Below are 20,702 nucleotides of genomic sequence, written 5' to 3'. Positions count from 1 at the left end.
GCGTCCTTGTGGTCACGAGATGAGGCCGCAGATCTAACTTTTAAGCTGTTACTATGACTTTCATTGCCACTGATTATTCTACCTAGTAACACTTTTCTTTCCGCTTCCTAATAAACCAATAGTCATTCAGGTTTTCGCGATATTGAGCATTCAGGTAACATGTTCAGTCTACCAAACTGACCAGAAATTCACACTGTGCCAAGAAATATATATGTTTATTCAGTGCCCAAACACAGTTACTCTAAGACCATGTTTGAACCAGCGTTTCTGTGGTTCATAAGGGCACATTGACATTATGAAATGGTGCCGGATTAGCAAGGCTGCTTGCTGGTGCCACATTTCTTTCCCGGCTCAGGCGGAGCCGGCATTGCAGTAAACTTTAAAAACCGGTCGTACAAATCGCTCACAGCCTCCGACTGATCGAATGACACGTGATGGCCGCCGAAGAGCACGCTGTTGTACATTACTGCACCTGCCATTTTCTCGTAACCCACAGGTACCTTATAGGTACTGCCTGTTTTGTACCAAGGCTTCCGAAGGGCTTTCTTGAACATTTCTGCGCCTCGCCACTGCAACTTCGCAAAGGAACGCTCCATGTTAGTGGCCGGGAATACGGCGTCCAGCTGTGCTGTGTAAAACAGGACGCGAACATTGTCCAGTACGTCCACCAAGGTTGGCGTCTTGTCAACGAAGAAGTCTCCTACAGCTAACTTCATTGTGACTTGAGACCTTGCGGAGTCGAGGGTTCTGGCAGAATCAACGTGAATCAGCTTCTTGAAATGTTCACTGTTTGCGTACTCAACGTACTTATCAAATTCTCTCGCTCTGAGAGGTTTCACGATGCTTCCGTGGTGCTGAAAGCCCGTCAGCTTCTCGAACAAGCTTTTCGTTTCAACCGGATGCATGTTGAGGACCGTTTGGCTCAGAAATCCAGCAGCCTCTTTGAATTTTCGTGCCTTGACCAGATACTCCATTTTGTCAAATTGCTGAGCAAACCTAGTACGGCCTTGTTCGTCTAGCAGGCCTGAGCAGTAGAGGTAATCGGTCGAGTTGATGATGTCCAAAAGCGGGAAGACAAAGCCAACGCCAAGCATCACTCCCTTCAAGCTCAAAGAAACCTTCTGTGGTTGTGCCAGCATTCTCTGCGCCAGGCCAATAGCTGACCTTGCTGTAAATGAAAAAAAAAAACAAGCAAACGCACATTTTAACGTTTCTACTGAAAAAAATGTAGGTATTCACATGCTTTTACAAAACCCCACACGTCTCTACATGCATACGGTATATACTAATGAATTTGTAGGAGGCAATTTTTACATGCGTAAGAGGCATGGGTGTCGATAGGAGACACTGCTCTCCACATTGTCTAAATTATGTTTATAAACATGGCGAAGGTGTAGTTATAAGGCCACAAAAGCTACCGTTCTAGCCAGCTTGGCTAAAATGGTGTCCGCCTCGAAAGTGTTAGTAAATTAGATATGTTGTTTTAAGTAAAGAGGAACAACTGGTGTTCTTTCAAGTTCCCAATTAAAAGTAAGGTGAAGTGGTTGCCACTTTGAAAGAAAGAAAAGTAGATACGTACGAGATGGTGTATCTAATAACATACAATATTGCGAACTTTGGAGCAGGGATAGATAGGTTGCTTTATTGCCCATACATTATTCGCGTCGGTCTAAATCGCACATTAGACGATATCTAGTCAACAAGGAGAATGTAAATGTGGTACTCAAGATATATTAAGTGCTCAGGCTATGCCACATACTATAGGTTCCCAGAGGCAACCACCAGTTTCCAGGCATTTGACTCCGAAATTTCCCAGAAATACGGTAGTTATTTCACGTAATTGGCAGTGGGTATACGCCTGCAATACTAAATGACTTCGATTACGCAGTCACAGAAGGTTCATTATTGTAATTAATTACCAAACTTTTGTTGAGTTTCACCTTACTGTAGTGTTAGCAATTATCGCTGAATTTTTATGGCCGTTACTGTCGCAATGTTTTTTTTTTGTGAAAAAATGCCTGTTTATTCCTACTGTGCTTCGTTTACGATTTACCAGGAACCTCCCTTTGAACTAGTGGTATACCGTGGATAAGCCTGTAGCGCCCGCCTCGCCTCGTGCTCACAGAGAGCCAAGAAAGAATAAATATGGACAGAGGGCGTCTTCTGAGGGGTTCAGCCCTGCAGCGTACGTGTCGGTCGTTCTTCTCTTTCGCGCTCTACAGGAAGTTCTCTGTTATGCATTGTGGGCCACATGTTGCGTAAATAGAAGCGGCTCGTGTACAGACTCCCCCCCCCCCCCCCCCATTCGACTCCCCCCGCAAGCCATGACCTGCGTCCTCCTCTCCCCCGCTCCACTTGTGCCTGACGGTGATTATATTGTTTCTCCTCTCGCGGACGTCCATTCGGCGAGAGCGCAGGCTCATTCGCCCCCCCCCCCCCCCTTCAATTTCGCACGGAGATAGCACTTCGTGGTGGATTCATTGTATGACAAGGCATTTAAGGCGAGTCCACTTCTCGCAGCTTTCCCCCGTTTTCGTGGTGGCGGCGGTAGGCGGTTGATCGCCGGTGGTCTTACCAGGAACACAAAGGCACCGACAGAATATGCACGTGCTCTTGCGCATCCGAGCTGCAGCGAGGGGCGAGGAGAAGCGGAGGGCGGATTGCCGAGCTAGACCTACTGGTGTTCGTTCGTTCGCTCGCTTGCTCGCTCGCTGGTTCATTTGCACGTTCGGTCTCTCGCTCACTCATTTGCATGCTTGTTCGTTGGGGCTGACATTGACAATCATTGTCCATGGTCTCTGTACAATTTTACAACGGAGCCGTGTATGTCTATCCTTTCATTGAATTTTCGATGTCCTTACCTCAAAACCCCAGCGGCCTCTATGAGGAGGCAAAGGGAACCAGTATAGCATGTGCTGACAACTGGCGTAGCAAGAGGAAAGCTTAGAAACCACGCAATAATACATCACGCCACCCTATATAGGGTGGCAGAGCCAGCGGTCGTGGCGGAGCAAACCAGTATACGGCATGTGCTGACACCTGGCATAGCAAGAGGAAAGCTAGTAAACGAGCGACGAGCAGCATCGAGGATCGTGCCCGAGAGGTTGCCCGTAAGCGGCGGGCTCGACAGGAACACGGGTGTCGCGAAGCGAATAATGCGGCGCAACGATGGAAGTACCATGCTCGGAAGGCTGATAAGTACAGCAGTGAGAATTCGCGGTGTCCGAAGAGACTTCGTGGGCAAGACGTTTGGCTTCAGTTGTCGTGTGTGTGACCGATTGGGGTGTGAAAACGACATATCGGTGATTGCAAACAGTGACCACACGCGACAGCACGATTGCCGTGTGGTGCGTGTAGTGATCATAGTGTAGTCCTTTTACAGCTCCGCTGGTAGCCCACATTCACATAGTGGAATGGCTGCGATTTTTGTACTTGCCTGTGCCGCCCAAAATAAATATATATATATATATGTATATATATTATATGGAGATATATATACTCTTGAGGAAGGCGGGACCCCGGCCGCAACGTCAGTAAATTCCTGTTATATGCTTTTTCTACGTGCTTCTATTTCGTGAACTATATATATATATATATATATATATATATATATATAACAAAAGATTATGTTGTCTACGGCTATGTCGAACCGGAAGTGTATGATTAGCCGGAATAGGACCATTGTACCGGCTGTGGTTCGGCAGAGGAGGGACCTATTGCTCTGGCCATTGTCCACGCCTCGACATTACCGTCACAGGACGCCCCTGTCACCATAGGGACAGACTCACAGGCTGCTTGCCGTGCATTCGCGCAGGGACTTGTGGCTGCACATACTCACAATATCCTGTTTTCTGTCTCGCCGTCCACTTTACGTACGGTGCGCATCGTCTGTACTCCTGGACATGCCTCTCTCCATGGAAATGAACGCGTTCATGCGGTTGCCCGAGGTCTGACCGGCCGGGTTCCGTAGGAAGAGCTGTCCAATTGAGACAACGCACCGACAGAACCACTAAACTACAACGCAATGCTGGAGTACTACCGACGGAGACGTTATACGTATCCTCCTGCCCATCCTTCAGTTAACAGAGCAGATGCCGTCGCTTGGCGGCAACTGCTGACTAATTCATGCCTCTATATGCTTCATCTCCTTCATCCAACTCTATACCCTTCCTACTGCCCCTACTGTGGATCCAAACCAACAGTCTATCATTCTACGTGGGAATGCTCTAGTCCACGGGGTGTTCCTCCTATCCCCAACCCCACCCCTTCCTCTTGGTAGTCTGCACTGCTCAGCTTAGGCCGGCAAGAACAGCAACAGCTGGTCCAGCGGGCTCGCAGGGTCGTGCAAGGCAATGAGGACTTGCACTGATGGCCCCACCCAGCGAGGAAGAATTACCTTGCCTTTGTGAATAAAAGTTTATTCTCTCTCTGTCTCTCTCCCTGTTCGGCCCTCAGCGTCCCGAATGTTGGATTACAGTTTGACTTGATTTGACCCTAACAGTGACAGACAGTTCCACTGTTCTATTCCTGCGAATTGTACGCTACATAGCCGTAGGCTACGCGTACGTTTACGCGTATGCATATTTGGGCTGCTATTGATGCTTCATTGGTATTTGGTATTTGTATTGGTTTATTCATCACTTACTTATGAATCTGGCGTGAAAGTATATTGCTGATTTTAAAGCGATAATCGAGCGAATATAGGAAATATGTCTTACCTCCATAGGATTCTCCAGCGATGAAGAAATCTCTTCCCTTGTACTCGGAGTAAATCCTCAGAAACCGCCTGAGAAATTTGATGCCGTGAGTGGAAGCCTGTTCGAGTGTCGACGGGTATTCGCTCTTTCTGTCAAAGCTGTATCCGGATCCGGCTGGTTGGTCCAAATAGATAATGTTGAACTTATTTAGGAGACTGTGCCTTCTACGGTACAACGTACCACCCGCATCAATGCCAAGAGGGCCATTCTCAAGGAACTGGCCGTGGAGCGCAGATTTCCCAGGACCCCCTTGCAGCCACAGAAGAAGCGGCTTCTTATCTGCATCGATCTGTACAAATTTTAAATAAAAAGAAAGCACGCATCCGTAAGATTGCTACGCTGCATTGAAGTCACATTGTAAGGGCTATGTCCCAGTTACACAAAATTTAACAACTTGTGGGAAACTTTAATTTGTCGTTCATGCCAAATATAAGACAGAACTCTGTACTGTGTGTGTGCTAGTCATACTCACTTTTCATTACAGACAAATGTCCGGTATGTCTTGAGTGAGGAAGCTCAGTGGACATTGCAAAATTTACCTAAGTGTATGCAAGGGAGTTCACATGCAAATGCGCCCTGTTAACGAAAGAGCCGCTCCATCTGATATAACTTACTCTACCGAAAAGGGCCTGTTGCCTTATATGTATATATTATTGTTTATTGTGTGTATACGAAATACCTAATTGTCAAGGAAGAAACACATATTTTAGGTGGAGAGATTCTCTTCCGAATGAACAAACTGGCAATCTTGGATAATGCAGTTCCATTACAGTGTTAAATGCCGAATGGAGTTGGAGCAGTTTTCATGTCGGGCTCGTTGCCGAGTTGGGAGTGTATTTCAATTCGCCGACACTACACTTATGCAGTACTTTTATTGAATAAACATGTCCGAATCGCAGTCTGCATGTGCTGAAATGTAACAAAGCCCTCTTTGGAATTGTTCCCACTGTTTCTGAAATATTGATATATTGATATAACACATTTCCCTTCAATGAAAATCACTCTGCCATGAATTGCTGCCTGAATAGGAGAAAGCGCCCTCGGTCTCATTTTAATGAAACTTTAGTACAACCACTTTCACCTTCTTTGTAAGTGTTTAGTGCCTATAGCGACGTGTGCTATATAGTGTCAGCAGCATTTTTTTTTTTGGAACGCCATTCTTTGTGGGGTGCCAGGGGTGGAAAGCGCGAATTACAAGCGATTTATACGTCTACCGAGACAAGAAATCGCGTCTATAATTCACGCTTCCCACCGACGGCGCCAGATTTTATCAAGAACAATAACGGAAAATAATAACATTGCAAAGTCTTCCATAGTAAGCCTACATTTACAAAGAAGGTAAAAAGGCCCTATGGCTCATACAGCGGGACACATCATGTGAATAAATCTGTAAGACAAAGTTGCCACAAAATAGCTAGGAAATCTTGGGTAACTTCACAGCGTCCCACGCTGCTAACTTGGTGTCCTGATGTAATACCCCGAACATTTTCCGCATAATACACAAGATCCCGCCTACTTGAGCAACGCGGGCCTTCATTTAAGGTACTCTGCGAGTAGCTAAACAGAAACAAATCGTTCATTTAAGATATAGCTTGCCTGCGACTTGATGTGCAAGAAGAACAAATACGTAGAGTGGTTGCCATCGTCGACAGGGATGAATCCAGAATACGCTTCCAGAGTCTCGCACGGAGTTGGCAGAGTCACACGGCTGGCATTTCTCATTTCGTTGAGTTTCTCCTGGTATATTTTGTCATTTGTGGCGGGCAGCAGTAGATCATCGAAAACCGGGCTGGAAAGAACACATGGTGTGTTTGAAACGGGATTGTCTTGGAGTTTACGTTTCTTTAAAGTACAAATGTTGACTAACATGCGTGATCAAAAAATTTTTTTTCTTTGCTCTGCCGCTGCTTTATTCAAATATCGTTTTTTGCGAGCGTGTCATTGTGTCCTAGGAAAGGTGCTGACGAGGACTTGGTCCACTTTTTTTATTGCAGACGCTTGACAACAGCAAAGATGCTCTTGAGGAATTCTCAAAACTGGCGGCTAAACATGGCGCTTCAACCGCGTGACGTTCTCAGACCGTGGTAGTCTCGTGGCTCTGAACTTCGCTACGCTTAGGTGCTTAAAGCATTCTCGCCAAATACGAATACAGGCCTCAATGAGGCTGTGTAAATAACTTTTCGTGGTTGTGGATTTTCCCCTCTCTTATGTATAATTGTGGGTGTGTTTTTTTCTTTCTCCTCTCATTACCTTTATTTCGTATTTCATCATCTAGCCAGTAGTAGTGTGCCAAACCTGCTGCTAAGCTAACCTCTCAAGATATCAATAGTCTAGCTCTGTTTATCTTTACAGCTTATCTATCGAATTCCAAAAAAAGAACGCGGGCGACTTCAGTGTGGGATGTCATCAAATGAACAGTAGGATGATATTGTTCTCGACAAGCCGGCGCTTGACTTTTCCTTCAAGAGTCGGAGACCCATCCATTTTTTGTGGCAAATACCTGCATCTCGTAAATAAAGAATGCTGTTGCACCGGCGGGTCGCGGAGGTTGGGGAATGACGGCTGATCGCTTTTGTGATAAAGCGACTGTTGAGGGGGAGGGGGAGCACTCGCTCGTTACTCGATTTCGGCTGCAGTCATTAAGTTATGGTGGTGAGTGAATTAGTGGCATGCTGTAACATGGTGTCGAGGTACGCATATGCTCATTTTACGTGGCGATTGCGGCGTGTTCGGAAGCGCACCGCCTACAGTCGCTTGATATTATCTATACCAAATCCATCCTGCGGAAATATTTAAGGCGAACGATGTATCCGCCTGGCGGCCGATGATAATTACAAACCTACATGAGTTTCCTTTGTAGCTTCGTGTGGTTCTCGGGTGGATGGCAATGCGATGCATACCTTGCCTTGCCGCAACCCATTGCGGTTAGTTGGCTGACTAATTTCGGTTGGGGCTGCCCCCCCCCCCCCTCCCCCCATAGTGTTACTTCACTCGCGAAAAACTTTCTGTGCCGGTAAAGGGAAACCTACTGGGGGTACATATATGTGTTACTGCGTCAAGTATTACGACAGCGCTTGACAGAGCTTTTGGTCATTTTGGTATCGAACAGATACTGAACCAGCATAGCTTTCAGCTGCGACGCTTTCGCGTTTGCCCACACACGAATGAGAAAAGCAGAAAAAAAATATAATTCCGCACTCAGCGGTGTATTTTCTCTTATTTCGCTGTGGCAGATAACATGTTGATGTTATCTGTTCCCCTGGTTAAACTAACGCGGACGAATATGTGGTATTATTTCAGAAGCACTCCTCTGCACGATTTGTCTCCGTAGCTTCCCCATCACTGCCATGCAAACTTATCCGTGAGAATAGATGGCGCAACGTGTCATTGTAAGGTGGGTAATTGTTAAAAAATTATAGTGATTAACGCCCTGTTCGTGTGAAAGAGACAAAAAGGTTGTTTATTAAAAACTTGAGAGGTTTGCCTGGTGGCGCGCCTTGCATGCTAGTTAAGGCACAGGACATAACACATGTACATAACACACAAAACACACAACACAAATAAATAAAGTATGTCGTTCGGACCAGGGTCTCGCATAAAAAAATCCTAAAAGACTTCGTAGCGAAGGATGTACACTATAGTCCATGGTTGGAGCACATTTCGTAGCTCAAAGAGCTACCTGGCAGACACATTCAATACAGAGTGCACATTGGGAGCAGCGCAGTACAGACCAGGTGATGGAATTAAAAGGCCTGTGGTCTAATGAAATGCATACTTTTTGTTATACCCCTTTCTTCTGCCAGATTGTGGAGTAGGCGTACAGTACGCAGCAGTGTTTCGGTACTGCGAGAACCGCGAACAAAATTTCCTTAAACACATTCTACTTTAATACCTGAGGTTTGAATTCACGGCCGCAATTTGTCTATTTAGTTGTAACAAGCTCGTAAATATTACGGACGTCGCTTTTGTGCAGTCAACATCTAGTCCAACGGGTCAGCCTCTATAGTCCATATAGCCAATGCCATGTAAATTTTTAAACCAATCTCAAGACCCCTTAAATTCCTAATTAGGCATACAAAATTGAGGGTGATTCCAGTGTAGCTGCATTCTATAGAAACGTTCGGAGAGCTTTACGTTTGTGTATGGCAAGTCCACGAAACAGAAATTGCCCACTTCACTAATTGTGCAACCTCTTCAGGAGGGGCACCTGTGGACATGTAAACCTGCACCTCTCGAAATCACGTAGTTTTGAACTTGCGCTCCATAATAACACTAGCTCATAATTTCCCGCACATGTGAAATTTTCAGTGCATGCTTACTTTGCGGAACACCCGCTTTCGCACATATGTTCCAAATTGGAGCAGGGCCATAACATTATTTCCATGGCTGCCTACTACGCTAGAGCAGAACACAAAATCAGACAACCTATCCTGACGCGGAACGTTGGTTTCGATTCGTCTTTTTCATCACAATAATTCTTATCTAGGAAACGCTCTGTAGCCAGATCATGGGTGGATTCAGAAAGGGGGCCCTGTTTCTCCCGCCTTTCTTGCACATTCACTGCCACCACCCTTGAAGTATCCGCCCCTGGATAGTGCTTCCACGAGTTCTGCGGATAAGTTTTGTCATCTTACTGCGATAGGGATGATATGGACACTACAGACGAATTTTCACCGTCGCCATATTGTTCCGCGTGTATTTATGCATACGTATGCTATATTTTTACCTATGCTGTATATGCAAAGTAGATAATCTATTCAGCCACTAAAGTTTCTCAAACCAGGTCTATATAGCGCCTTGTCTGTCGTCCTCCCTTCGTCCCGTCCAAGTGCTGTTTGTTCCTGTCCTAATGATGTACCAATCAGCCCAGCCCAGCACACTCCTTCAGGTCCACATTCTTGACTGAATTATTCCTCGAATTTTTTTTTTTTTTTTACAATTGCAGCGTGCAACGACAATCATGAAACATTTCATTCACACCGCGTGCCTTCACCCTGAGCCTTCTGACCATCAAGAAGCGCATGAAAATATTACTGCTCAAAGTTGGAAAATAATGTCATTTTACTGGCGGTGCTCTTTAAAAGCTGCGCATTGGTGTTTGTGCGATGCCATTACGGGCCCCACACGGCGTATTGACGCCTTTAAGGTTGCCAGAAATGTTGGTTGGCGTACCCACATATGTCGCACCTGCATATTACATTGTGTATTACATTTCATTGTCGCATCCGCACATTACATTGTAAGGACACTGTCCGGAGTTCAAACGCAACGCTAAACGTAAATTCAGCGATTCGCCCTTCGGTCGAAACAGCTGATATTTTAGTCAAGCTTTGTCTTCTGAGCCCGCACCTAGCCATTAGCGTGGGGCTACCCAACGAGTTACCACGAACCGTGAGGCTACGTTCAAATAATTCTGCAAAATATTTAAAAATCATATGTTATAGAACATTCTAACAAAAATTTTTATACTTTGATCATGCGCTCAATTTTTTTTATATCGGGCTTCTGAGCACGAGGTCGCGGGATCGAATCCCGGCCACGGCGGCCGCATTTCGATGGGGGCGAAATGCGAAAACACCGGTGTACTTAGATTTAGGTGCACGTTAAAGAACCTCAGGTGGTCCAAATTTCCGGAGTCCCCCACTACGGCGTGCCTCATAATCAGAACTGGTTTTGGCGCGTAAAACCCCATAATATAATTTTAATTTTTTTAAATTTTTTATATCAGTACATTTTCAAAATTTATTTCTTATCGTAGTATGCTGGCTTATAGGCGTTCCCATATTGCGATGTTTTATGAAGATCCGCGAATTTAACTCAAATAAGATCATGCTCTCCAATTGCGTCAGCATTGGTCGAGTTTAAAATTTGTTGGTGAAAGGCGCTCAGGTTTGCTTCCCAATGCAAAGCATTGGCTACAAATCTGCAGGGTAAATATTTACGCTAGAAACCCTAATAAAAAATGGGGGACGCTTAAGCTTCGGCTTTAAGAGTGGAATGCGATAGCGTTATCGGGCCGAGTTAGCATCGCATTTTTCTTTATGAGTAGGCTTAACTGCAACCGATAACGTGGGAAAGCCAGCTTACAAAGACCAAGCTTACACCGATCCCCTTAAAGTCGGCTTCACTTTTATACACAAATGCATTACTCGGGAGACATTTTTACAGGGGCAATATAAGCCGTCCTATATCAAAATGTGAACGCCCTAGGACCTTTGTTCATAGCTTTATTAATTGTTGGCGGTTGCTCCGAGGCGCACGCGTGTCCAAAATTTGGAGGACGCTTTAGCATTCAAAGATCCCTGAATGCTGGTCAGGCTTCCCGGAAGCTGCAGCTTTCATTTTTTTCCATGTTCCACTCTGTGCGCAGCTACCGTTTTACGCTGCCATGGAGGCGAGCACCATCTGGATGGGGTTTTCAAAAGTAACCTACCCGAGCCCGCCGCTGTTATGGTAGAAATGCTGGAAAAGGGGTTTGTGTTTGAGTTTCATCGTAACAGAATTATGTTTTCACGTACATTCAAATTATAATCCGACGCTATCATGTCTGTAGATTGTAGCTAAGTCTTAATTTACGATTTTTCTGAGGGATTTTACTTTGAGAAATTCCATTTTTGTTCGTTAACGCATTGCGCCACACAGGCCCTCCACGTTAGTGGAGGGCCTGTGGTCGTGGCGGTTCGGGATGATTTTCTCCGCCACGGACGCCGATGCCCACGCCGACGATGACGCCGGATTTCCGGCGACACAGGGCCCTTAACGCTGTCGCGTTAAAATAGGTGAGGCCCCATACTGGGTATACTGGGTATACTACAATTTAAGCACGTGGTAAACCAAGTTCAGGTAGTACGTACCCTAGCTTAAGCTCTGAAACTTCAGTAAGTGATCATAAAGCTGCACAGAGGCATAGTCATATTTGTAACGTTTGACTACCAATTGATTATTGCATAAAGGTATCAATAATACCTCTGATTTTATTCTACAGATGTCATAGCATGAAATAGTATTACTATATATGAACTTGTTACGCGCGATATAACTTGCTCATCACCAACTCACTTGCGAGAAATCCCTGTTGCCCAAGTGAAGTGAAGTTTTGCAGGTTGGTACTTCGAAACTATATAAATGGTAGAAAAGATAGATTTCTCTACGGTTGCCTGCAATGTCCACTTACCTTTGCTGGACAGGCCCTCCGTGCCCCTTGCTCCCACCATTGGACTTAGGTCGCGCCCAAGCTAAAGTTGGAATTAGAAACACTAGTGTGCCTGTATAAAACCGCATCCTTGGCTAACTAACGACCGAACAACGCTAGTGTCCAAATAATCTTCTGAGCTGTGCGCGTTTTATATATTTCAAGAAAGAAAAGTCTATCGTTTCTTGCACGCGTCGCATGTGGTGTCCAGAATTTATTTGTTAGTTGGAATGGTATAGTCTATTGTGGACGAGTGAATAGATCGTTCCATAAGTCGAAAAAGGAGGCCAAAAGGTCGAATAACAATTCCTAACGCAAACACTCGTGCAGCTATTTCATACGGTGCGTTTCGCCTTTGTGAAAGCCTGCGTCAGAAAGTTCATTCTTTAGCTAGCACAGTTGACTTGGCAAATGGAAAAAATTCTGAGAGTGCGTAAAATAGTCTATAGTGCACCAGTAAACACCGTCCTAAGGCCTAGTCACACTGGGCCGACACGACTCCGAGGTCGACAAGATGCCGGCGCCAATGATCGGCCAACTAGTTGGTAGACTACGTTGCTGAAAGACATTCTGTCGTACTAGGCGGCCACAGCCGTCATGGCGACCAAAGGCAGCGTTTCGTCGTATTGTGACAGGCTTTCGTGCCACCGATGCCGATAAAACCAGTCTGCCGACCGCGGTTCGGCCGGTCTTTTTGTTATTGGCAGCTGAGCGAAAACTTCGCAACAACAACGCGATTGTCGTGGCAACGGCGCCTGTAGAAATATTTATGCTTCTGGAAGGCGTACGTTACCTACGGGTCTCACTGGGTCAATATCTCGGCATTGCATTACGATGTGCTGAGTCATTTCTGGACGTTTACTGTTACAAATACATGCCTCAGCCTGCTGCAAATATTGGTTCTGGTATGTTTTGGTCCTGAAGCAGCCAGCTCGGGCCGCAACTAGCAATGCACTGCCATTTGTGCCATCGTACAGATTTTCCCTCCTTATTTCTTTCTTGCCGTACTTGTAAATCTCAATCGTCTGTATTTTACTGTGAGAACATTACTGGGCTCATTCTGCGACCCTGCCGTCATCAGAATGCAGTAGCAGAAGAACTGCACACAAATTACGTCATCTTCATCTTACTAAAAAAAGCAAAGCGCGGGCAGCTTGCACTAGTGTGCAAGGCTAGAGTAAGCAGCGGAGCTGGTGGTCGACCTAGCTTCTTCCAGATTTTACTAGGCTTGGCTACGTTTTGCTACGAAATGCTAAGCGCTGCTAGGTACGGTATGCCGAATCGGCTCGCCGCCGACGCGCAGATTCTCGCTTGGCCGCGCGATGCACTTCAACATGAGCGGCTTCTTCTTCGGGTGTTCGGATCTTCTTTGGTCATCCCATGTCAAGGGTACATGTACTCACCACTAAGTCAACGACAGTGCTGCCGCCGCCGCGGCGGCTCCGAGCTTTAGCTCCCCGATGACGTCACGGCCAAGCTGCGCCTCCACACTTGCTGGGGCGCGGCTGGTCGGAGCCTGCCGAGCCGCCGCCAGAGGCGCCTGCTGCAGTCACGGACACCACGTGCGTTCGGCGCGAACGCAGGGAAACGGGGAAGCACGGACGGCGTCGGCAGCAGCTCTGCGCGTTGCCTCGTTGGTGCTGCTACAATTTATTTCTGTTTCTCTCTCTCTCTCTCATTTTCTCTTTCTCTATCGCGAGCTTAGCGCACTCCGCACGCATGCTCTCCTTCCCTCTCCTTAACGTCCCATGTCAAGGCAACATGTGCATGGCACGGAGAGGAGGCGAAGCACACGCCGCTCCGCGAGGTGGTTGCTAGGCAACTCCGGTGACTCACCGCTCAGCGATGTTTATTGTTAACGCGTTACGGACTGACGGTCGGCTTAAACAGCTCCGCTATTGAAAAGTGGCCACGGTGAGGATTTGGGCCTCTGCCCCACCGTCAATGCTACCGCTCCGTAGCCGAGCGCGCTAATCGCTGCGCCACCGTTGCATTGCGTCACAGTTGGAACAGGCGACAGTGATTAATATCTTCGAGCTCGTGCACGTGGTTGGGTTCTGCATGGTGGGCGATTCAGTAGAGGATCGAGCGTGCGATTGCGGAGTGATCACGGTGAGCTATAGTCGCTTGCTCTGCCTTTCGCGTCGCCGGATGCCACGGTAACGACGACGGATAAGATGCAACGCCATTCAGTTACCCGTGAGACGACGACTACGACATCCCCCCAGAGTATGAGGTTTTTTTCTCTATTCAGACATATCCCCACTTAGCCCGAAAGCGTTATAGCAGGGGGGTTACAAACATGAAAAAAAAAATCTTGATTCACACATCAAGATGTGTGAAGCTTGAGTTGGGCTACGAACGCGATGAAGAAATGTAGCGCCAACAGCATGGCGCATTGCATGAAACATTAGTTTAATGAGAACTCCGCAAATAAATTCAGCTGAGAGATCGCAATGCGGCCGGTTTGTCGTCGTGTGTTGTTACGACCTCACATATAGGAAACGTTACACTCGGAAACATAACACAGCAGCACTAAACTCAGCAACATTTCGCCACAGCACCCAACTCAACGACACACTCAACGACACACTCAGCGACAAGTCATGCTGTCGCATATACATATCATAGGAATTACTTAGGTGCCCCCGTAGTTTGGTTTCCGTCATTTGTACTCAATTTACCGTCTGTTTCCCTGACTTTCTTTTGTACACTTTTAACATTAGCTCGTAGAAAACGTCACCAGACAACCACTTTGGCCTTTGTTGGGGGAACGGAGAGAGCGACTCCGCCACGTGAGCTTAACTGGCGCGATGCTCGTTATGGAGCGGCCGTGGTAGAACCGCGAACCGTTGTAAAAGCAAGGAACTGCGTGACCGTTATCATAACGACAAGATTTCTCGAACCGCGTGATTTGAACGCGTAGTTTCGCAGCGCTCCAACCCCAAGAAGTGAATAGCATTACCGCAAAGCATATACCGTAACTCCGTAAGGGAAACCTCCTGTTCACAGCAAGCGCCGTCTACAAAGTCAGGAGGTCACTGTTGCAGGTGGTTTCGAAATAACCGGCAAGTGCGTTCCTCGAAACCAGAATCAACACAGCGACAATGCAGCAATTCATCGTAAAACTTGCCTGCAGCAGCGTGCACATCGGGTTCTTTTTTCCAGATTTACACCAACCGAATCGAGCAAGCTCCGGCGACTGCCGCGTCGGTTTCGCGGGAAACGAGGTGAAGTCGAATTCGTGCACAAGACAACGACATGTTTGTATTGTTCCTTCGTCACAGGAAGCATATCCCCGGATTTCGAAGATTCGCGAGCCGGAACCAGAAATAAGTCAAGCTAGGCCGGCTTGGTGGCAAGCCACCCTTACAAAGAAAACTACAGCTCACATCGGTGTAAGGTGCCTTAGGTTTGGGGGATACCGAATGCCCCTTAGTCGATGTGGTCCTTGGAGACAGGAACGATCATTCAAAGCAGTTAACATCGGCTGATCCCGTGGATGATGAGAAAGTGCTGTATTACGAATGCGGAAAGGACAAAACACAGTTCCGCAATTTTATTGCACAAGAAGCAGGACCAACGACGGTGCGAAGGTTATTTTTTTTGTTCCGGGGTCACTGGCTGTGAAGGTTATCGCATGCAGCCAAGCAGTTCTATAGATGGGTTGTTTTTCTGTTTGGGATGACGTTTGTACGACGGAAGGTCTGTGTGTTTTCCGCCCTTATCATTCACTATGCCATTTTCAACAAAGGGTGCTTTTTAGCCTACGGAAGCATGTTGCACAACCTCTATAGACATGAATGCTTCCATACAATAAAGTTCTTTTGCATTTCTAGTCGATAGTGAAGCCAGTTGCTCATTTTTGAGCCCGTTGGATTGTAATTTGAGCCAGTTGGTATCAGTGGCTTCCATAAAGCTTTCATAACAGAAGCACAACACAAGCTCATAAAAGCACAGCATACATAGCATAACAAAAGTTGTTCAAAATAATGAATGTGTTACGTTCGACGAATCATGTGCGCTTTCATTAATAAAATGAATACGTCTGGAAACGTGTAGGCAACTATCATTTCCTGTAGGGTACATTATTATTTATTGTTTTGGAAGTTGTGGCCCTCAAAACTTTGTTCGCGGATGTAAACTCGTCTTGTTCAGCCTTCCACACTTTGTTGCTTCTAGCCTCAACGACATGCTTAGAGATTGTTCCACAAGCAAATTATTTTTTGACACTTTTTTCATGGTATTTCGTTAGGTTCTGGCTTAACAATAGAAACGGCAACATAACCGTTTATTTTTAGCACGCCTTGGCCCTATTCAAGTGTCACGCAATAGTATATGGCTTACGCACAAGGAATAACTGTACTGCGGTGATCGAACCAACCAAACAAAGGCAGTAGTGGTCGGCACACAATCTCCCATTGTGCGATGTTTTGTGGATTTAATTTTGATCTCAGGCGGCGTGCGTTAAGCAGCAGCTGCAGCAGGTGGAGTTGTTTTTCCGAGGTAGAAAAGTCTGGCCGAACTGGCGGTTGTTGAATCCGAAAACACGACAGCGCGAAGTGAGCGAACGCGACAAGTATAGAATTGGACAGTATAAGCCCATATATATTGTAATAAATATATCGCAGAAACATTCGAACGTGATCGTCTACATAAGCGAAGCTCCTACTTGTTCGGCTCCCGGGGTTGCCTCTCGCCGCTTTGAGAATCGTGTCTTCTGACTCAAACAGGGTCGCATGCTGTGTCGTGCTTCAATGAACGACGAGCCACACTATTTGAAACCACCTTCGTAGTTTTACATGACGCGCCAACCCAGTGCTAAGGAGTAACATACGCCACTGAAGGACATTCCTTCTGCCGCGTTCAATATTAAGAGCGCCGTTCAACAATGATGGACTCTCATTAATTACAACGTCCAGCTCAGCTGTGTAGATAAACAGATGTGTGCTGTGGAGCACAAACCCTAGTGAGTTCGTTTTAATAAAGAATAAATATCCCAGTGATAAACTCGTCCATTATGACGATGATGTTCATTTGCATCCTCTTTGAAGCGGAATGGGGAGAAATAATATTCTAGCCTGCTCAGTTTAATCAGGTTCTATTACATAGATCACAATATAGCGTTTTGAATGCCTGGTATCGATCTCAATATTCGTATTTAAAACCTCTATCACCTACTAACCCTCTACCATTAACTACACTTGCAATGACTCCGGTGCTATCAATATCTTTCCTGCTTTTCTTACACCAATACTCTTTACTTGATACTTTGAGCCCAGCGCCATCTGCAGTGTCCTCGATGAACTAGCGTGGATAGCTTCTTGAACTGGGTGCTGTTTCACGCACATACAGCCAGTAATCCAGAACTTCCTGGGACCTTCGAGCTCTTGCGATGCTTCTATAGTGTTTGTATATAGCCAGTCACCGCCTTAAACAAAATGCCTTCGTCATTCAGACACTAATTGAGGATAGTCTGAGTCAGGATTCAATACTCGCGGAAAAATTTCTGTAGCAATGAAAGGGAAGCAATATGGATGCAAAGTGCGCAAAGCGAGAGCGCTCCTAAAAAAATTATAACATTTTCGTCCCCGCGTGTCTAAGCTGGGGAAGATAAAACGTAAACCTCTTATAAACAACAGCAAAATAAAACAAAATACAACATTCAGTGTTAAAGTTGACAGATTTTTTTACTTTTCTCTTCCGAGTTTGGGGCTAATGAGAAATCGCCGCATGTAGAAGCTACGCTGATTTAGTAGCTCTTTGAATAAACCAAAACCGTTGACAAAAGCTGCCAGAATGCTTGGCGCATGCAGTCACACATGCGCAGAAGCTCCACCTCCGTAGCTTTCCGCTCATTGCCACAGAAAGCGTTCCGCGACATTATAGCAGCCACAGGAATACTCCCTCCACTACGAAACGCTAAACATAATGAAACGGTTCCACAGGCATAGCACGACCATTAATATCAAGCAATCTCGAGTTGTAGTCGATATAATTGATGTTATTCAGCAACGGACACAGGACGCCTACTCCAAGCATAACTAGACTGAACCACTGGTGATCCGTCCTGGCGGACTTGTCAGTGAATTTTGCGCTGCCCAAATGGCGGACCTTGTGGGACAGGACGAAAAAAGTGGGTTAGCCATGGCCGCGAACAGAATGAATATCAAGTAAAGGTTGTCGCAGTTTCACCTGAAAGGCTTCATCAATTGCGATAGCAAATTTGTAGAGAGCTATACGGAGTAAGGATAGTAGCTTTATCAGCTGTATAAACTTGGACAGGCAGCAGCACCGGCAACACGCAGAACTGTTGTCGACGGCGTTTTGCCCGCGTTCACACAAAATGCGTGCGGCGTTGGTGACTGTTGCCGGAGCCTCTGATATAAATAGGCACTTGATGCCGCAGCTAAACGTCGGCTCCCTCCCCCCCCCCCCCCCCCCCCACGGCCTTTCGCGTGTCGGAAGAAGGCGCGTTTGCTCTACATATATGGTGATTGTAAAGGAGGAAAGAGGCGCCTACTTCTGCAGCCCTTAAGGGAGCACGGCGCAGAACGCACGTTTGTTCTCCGCCGTGCGTTCACTCCCCGTGAAAGCGCGCGCCCCTCGCGCCCTTTCACTCGCACATACAGCGTTCGGCGCACGGCGACGATTTCATCTCCATTGACGTCATACGGAACCTCACGGCGACGGGGGCGGCGACTACGACGGCGACGCCGACGGCAGAAATCTGCTTTGGAGTGTCCATATAATTGCTATCGCAATAACAGACCGTAAACACAGGCAGCATCACATTTTGGTTATTGAACCAATCGGCTCCTCAAGACCGCATGTGCCATGAAGCTGCAAAGGATCGTTGGCCACATTCATTAACAGCGTCTTTTTGGAATGAAGCTGTTTATGGCTAGGGTTCCGTGCATTTTTGTTCTGCGTGTGCAAAAGCTCAGATCCCAAATTTGATGCAAGATCATTTGATTCCATGCAAAAGCTTATACGCGTCATTACTTGGATATGCATTTTGAGTAGATTACTTGTCACTAGGCACCATTTCAAAGATCAGTAGGCTCTCAGGTAGAAAATAAATGTTTCTCAAAGATTTGCCACTTTTTTCCGCTGTGCGTCCCGCATCGGCCATGTCTAGGTTCGCACCCGTCTCTCTTTGTCGGCGTTCCGAGCGCTTGCGTATCTAGTTTCATTTCCTTCCGCACTCCCATGGTGGCGGTCCCGTCGAAACGTCACGCGTGTCTAGTTTCCTTCGGCACTCGGGGGCGGCGGTCCCGTCGTCCACACGATTGACCCCCAATCAAGACAATAAATGTGTTCGTACCTTTGTTCAAAATTCTGTGTCACCTCTTTGTTGAGTGCTAAACAGCTTCCATTCCACCTTCACAGAGTCGAATGGCTCATGATTTTTGGCCATTATTGTTCGCCTGGTAAGCTGAATTCACAATGTTTTTTTTTTTTCTTAAAGCTTGACTGTGCTTTTCAGTGTTGTTTTAGGTCATGCACGCGTCCTCTGGACACATGTCACTGTAAGAAATAATTTAGCACGTGTTAGATACGAAGGCTTCGGGTTACTTTCATAACATTTTTAAGACGAAAATTGGTTTAGACTGTAGTGCCGTAGTTTTTCTATTTATGAAAACTTTATTTTTCCGCATATCCTCGACCCTGGAAATCTCAACTGCTTATGCTCTAAATTTTATATAACCATATTTTCATATTTGTCAGTTGCCTTTTACCATTAAAATTATAGAGTGAATGTTTAAAGATAGCCACGCAACGCTTGAGCTTGTAGACTTTCAAAGGTACATAGGCAGGAAGGTCACATATCCGTAAGTACAGGCGACCTTTATCACAGGTGAGCCACGAATAGTGCCTTATACAGTTGGAGCGGGGATCTTTCAGACGTGTCCCATTGAAATCCTGATGCGTATATCAGAGCGTGCACGAAGCTTTCAGGTTTTTCTTCAGGGCACTACGCCGGAGAAAGACTACATTGGAAGACGTGAGGTCAGGATGCACAAAGATGCTATGTTCTGATATGCAAGGAGAGGGCGTTGTAACTGCACGCAATGCTGGAGGCACTGGAGCTAGCCGTTTTGGCAGGGGTGGTGCTTCGTTGGAGGAAACGAAGTCACTAGGAAGCCGAAACGGAGCACCGAAAACGAGGTAGGCTGCCGAACAGCCTAGTTTATTGCGACAGACCACTCGCACATTGAGCATTACAGTAGGAACATGGTCAACCCTGTGTTCACGGTCGAGGCGTCATGGACGCCTTGACCGTAAACAAAGGGTTGACCAGTGGGGTTGACCCCGTACATAGGGTTGACCGGCGCCGGGTTGACCATACACAGGGTTGACCAGCGGCTACATCGCCTTCAGCTGGAGATGTAGCTGCTCGACCATGCCGTTGGCGCAGAGTTAGGGATCCGTGGTTCAGCAGTGAGTCCTGCCAAGGAGATGATCGAGGGACGTAAATAGGGCGGATTCAAACTACCGCCTGCGATCTGTCGTCACAACAGCCTCGGGATAGCCGAAGTGCGATACCCCGGCGGACATGACCGGCTTCGGCAACGGATTCGGCAGTGATGTCTTCTATGGCCACGGCCTCAGGCCAACACAAGGAACGGTCCACAATTATTAGTACACAGCTGCAACAACTGTATGACGGAGTAACTGGTCCAACCACGTCGATGTGCACATGGTGGAAATGTTGCTCGGTATCAGGTAACGCCGACTCCGGTACTTGA

General features: G+C 46.6%; 1 protein-coding gene across 1 annotated transcript; it reads right to left on the bottom strand.

Moving 5' to 3' along the window:
• Positions 1-207: 207 nt before the first annotated feature.
• Positions 208-12,090, bottom strand: LOC119465957 (venom serine carboxypeptidase-like). Its single transcript, XM_037726437.2, has 4 exons — positions 11,932-12,090; positions 6,354-6,546; positions 4,719-5,046; positions 208-1,168 (listed from the first exon to the last, which is right to left on the bottom strand). Exons 1-4 carry the CDS (start codon positions 12,036-12,038, stop codon positions 312-314), a joined length of 1,485 nt encoding a protein of 494 aa, XP_037582365.1. The 5' UTR covers positions 12,039-12,090; the 3' UTR covers positions 208-311.
• Positions 12,091-20,702: the final 8,612 nt, after the last annotated feature.

Source organism: Dermacentor silvarum, chromosome 10, assembly GCF_013339745.2.
Source record: "Dermacentor silvarum isolate Dsil-2018 chromosome 10, BIME_Dsil_1.4, whole genome shotgun sequence".
NCBI lineage: Eukaryota > Metazoa > Arthropoda > Arachnida > Ixodida > Ixodidae > Dermacentor > Dermacentor silvarum.
Note: the sequence above shows the minus strand (reverse complement) of the source record. Positions and strands in the feature narration are given on the sequence as shown.

Excerpts from the sequence above, each read along its gene's own strand:
- LOC119465957 (XM_037726437.2), bottom strand. The coding sequence starts at position 12,038 with ATGCGGTTTTATACAGGCACACTAGTGTTTCTAATTCCAACTTTAGCT. Across the intron at positions 6,547-11,931 it reads GGAGGGCCTGTCCAGCAAAG|CCCGGTTTTCGATGATCTAC; the intron begins GTAAGTGGACAT and ends TGTTCTTTCCAG. Across the intron at positions 5,047-6,353 it reads TCTTGCACATCAAGTCGCAG|ATCGATGCAGATAAGAAGCC; the intron begins GCAAGCTATATC and ends AAATTTGTACAG.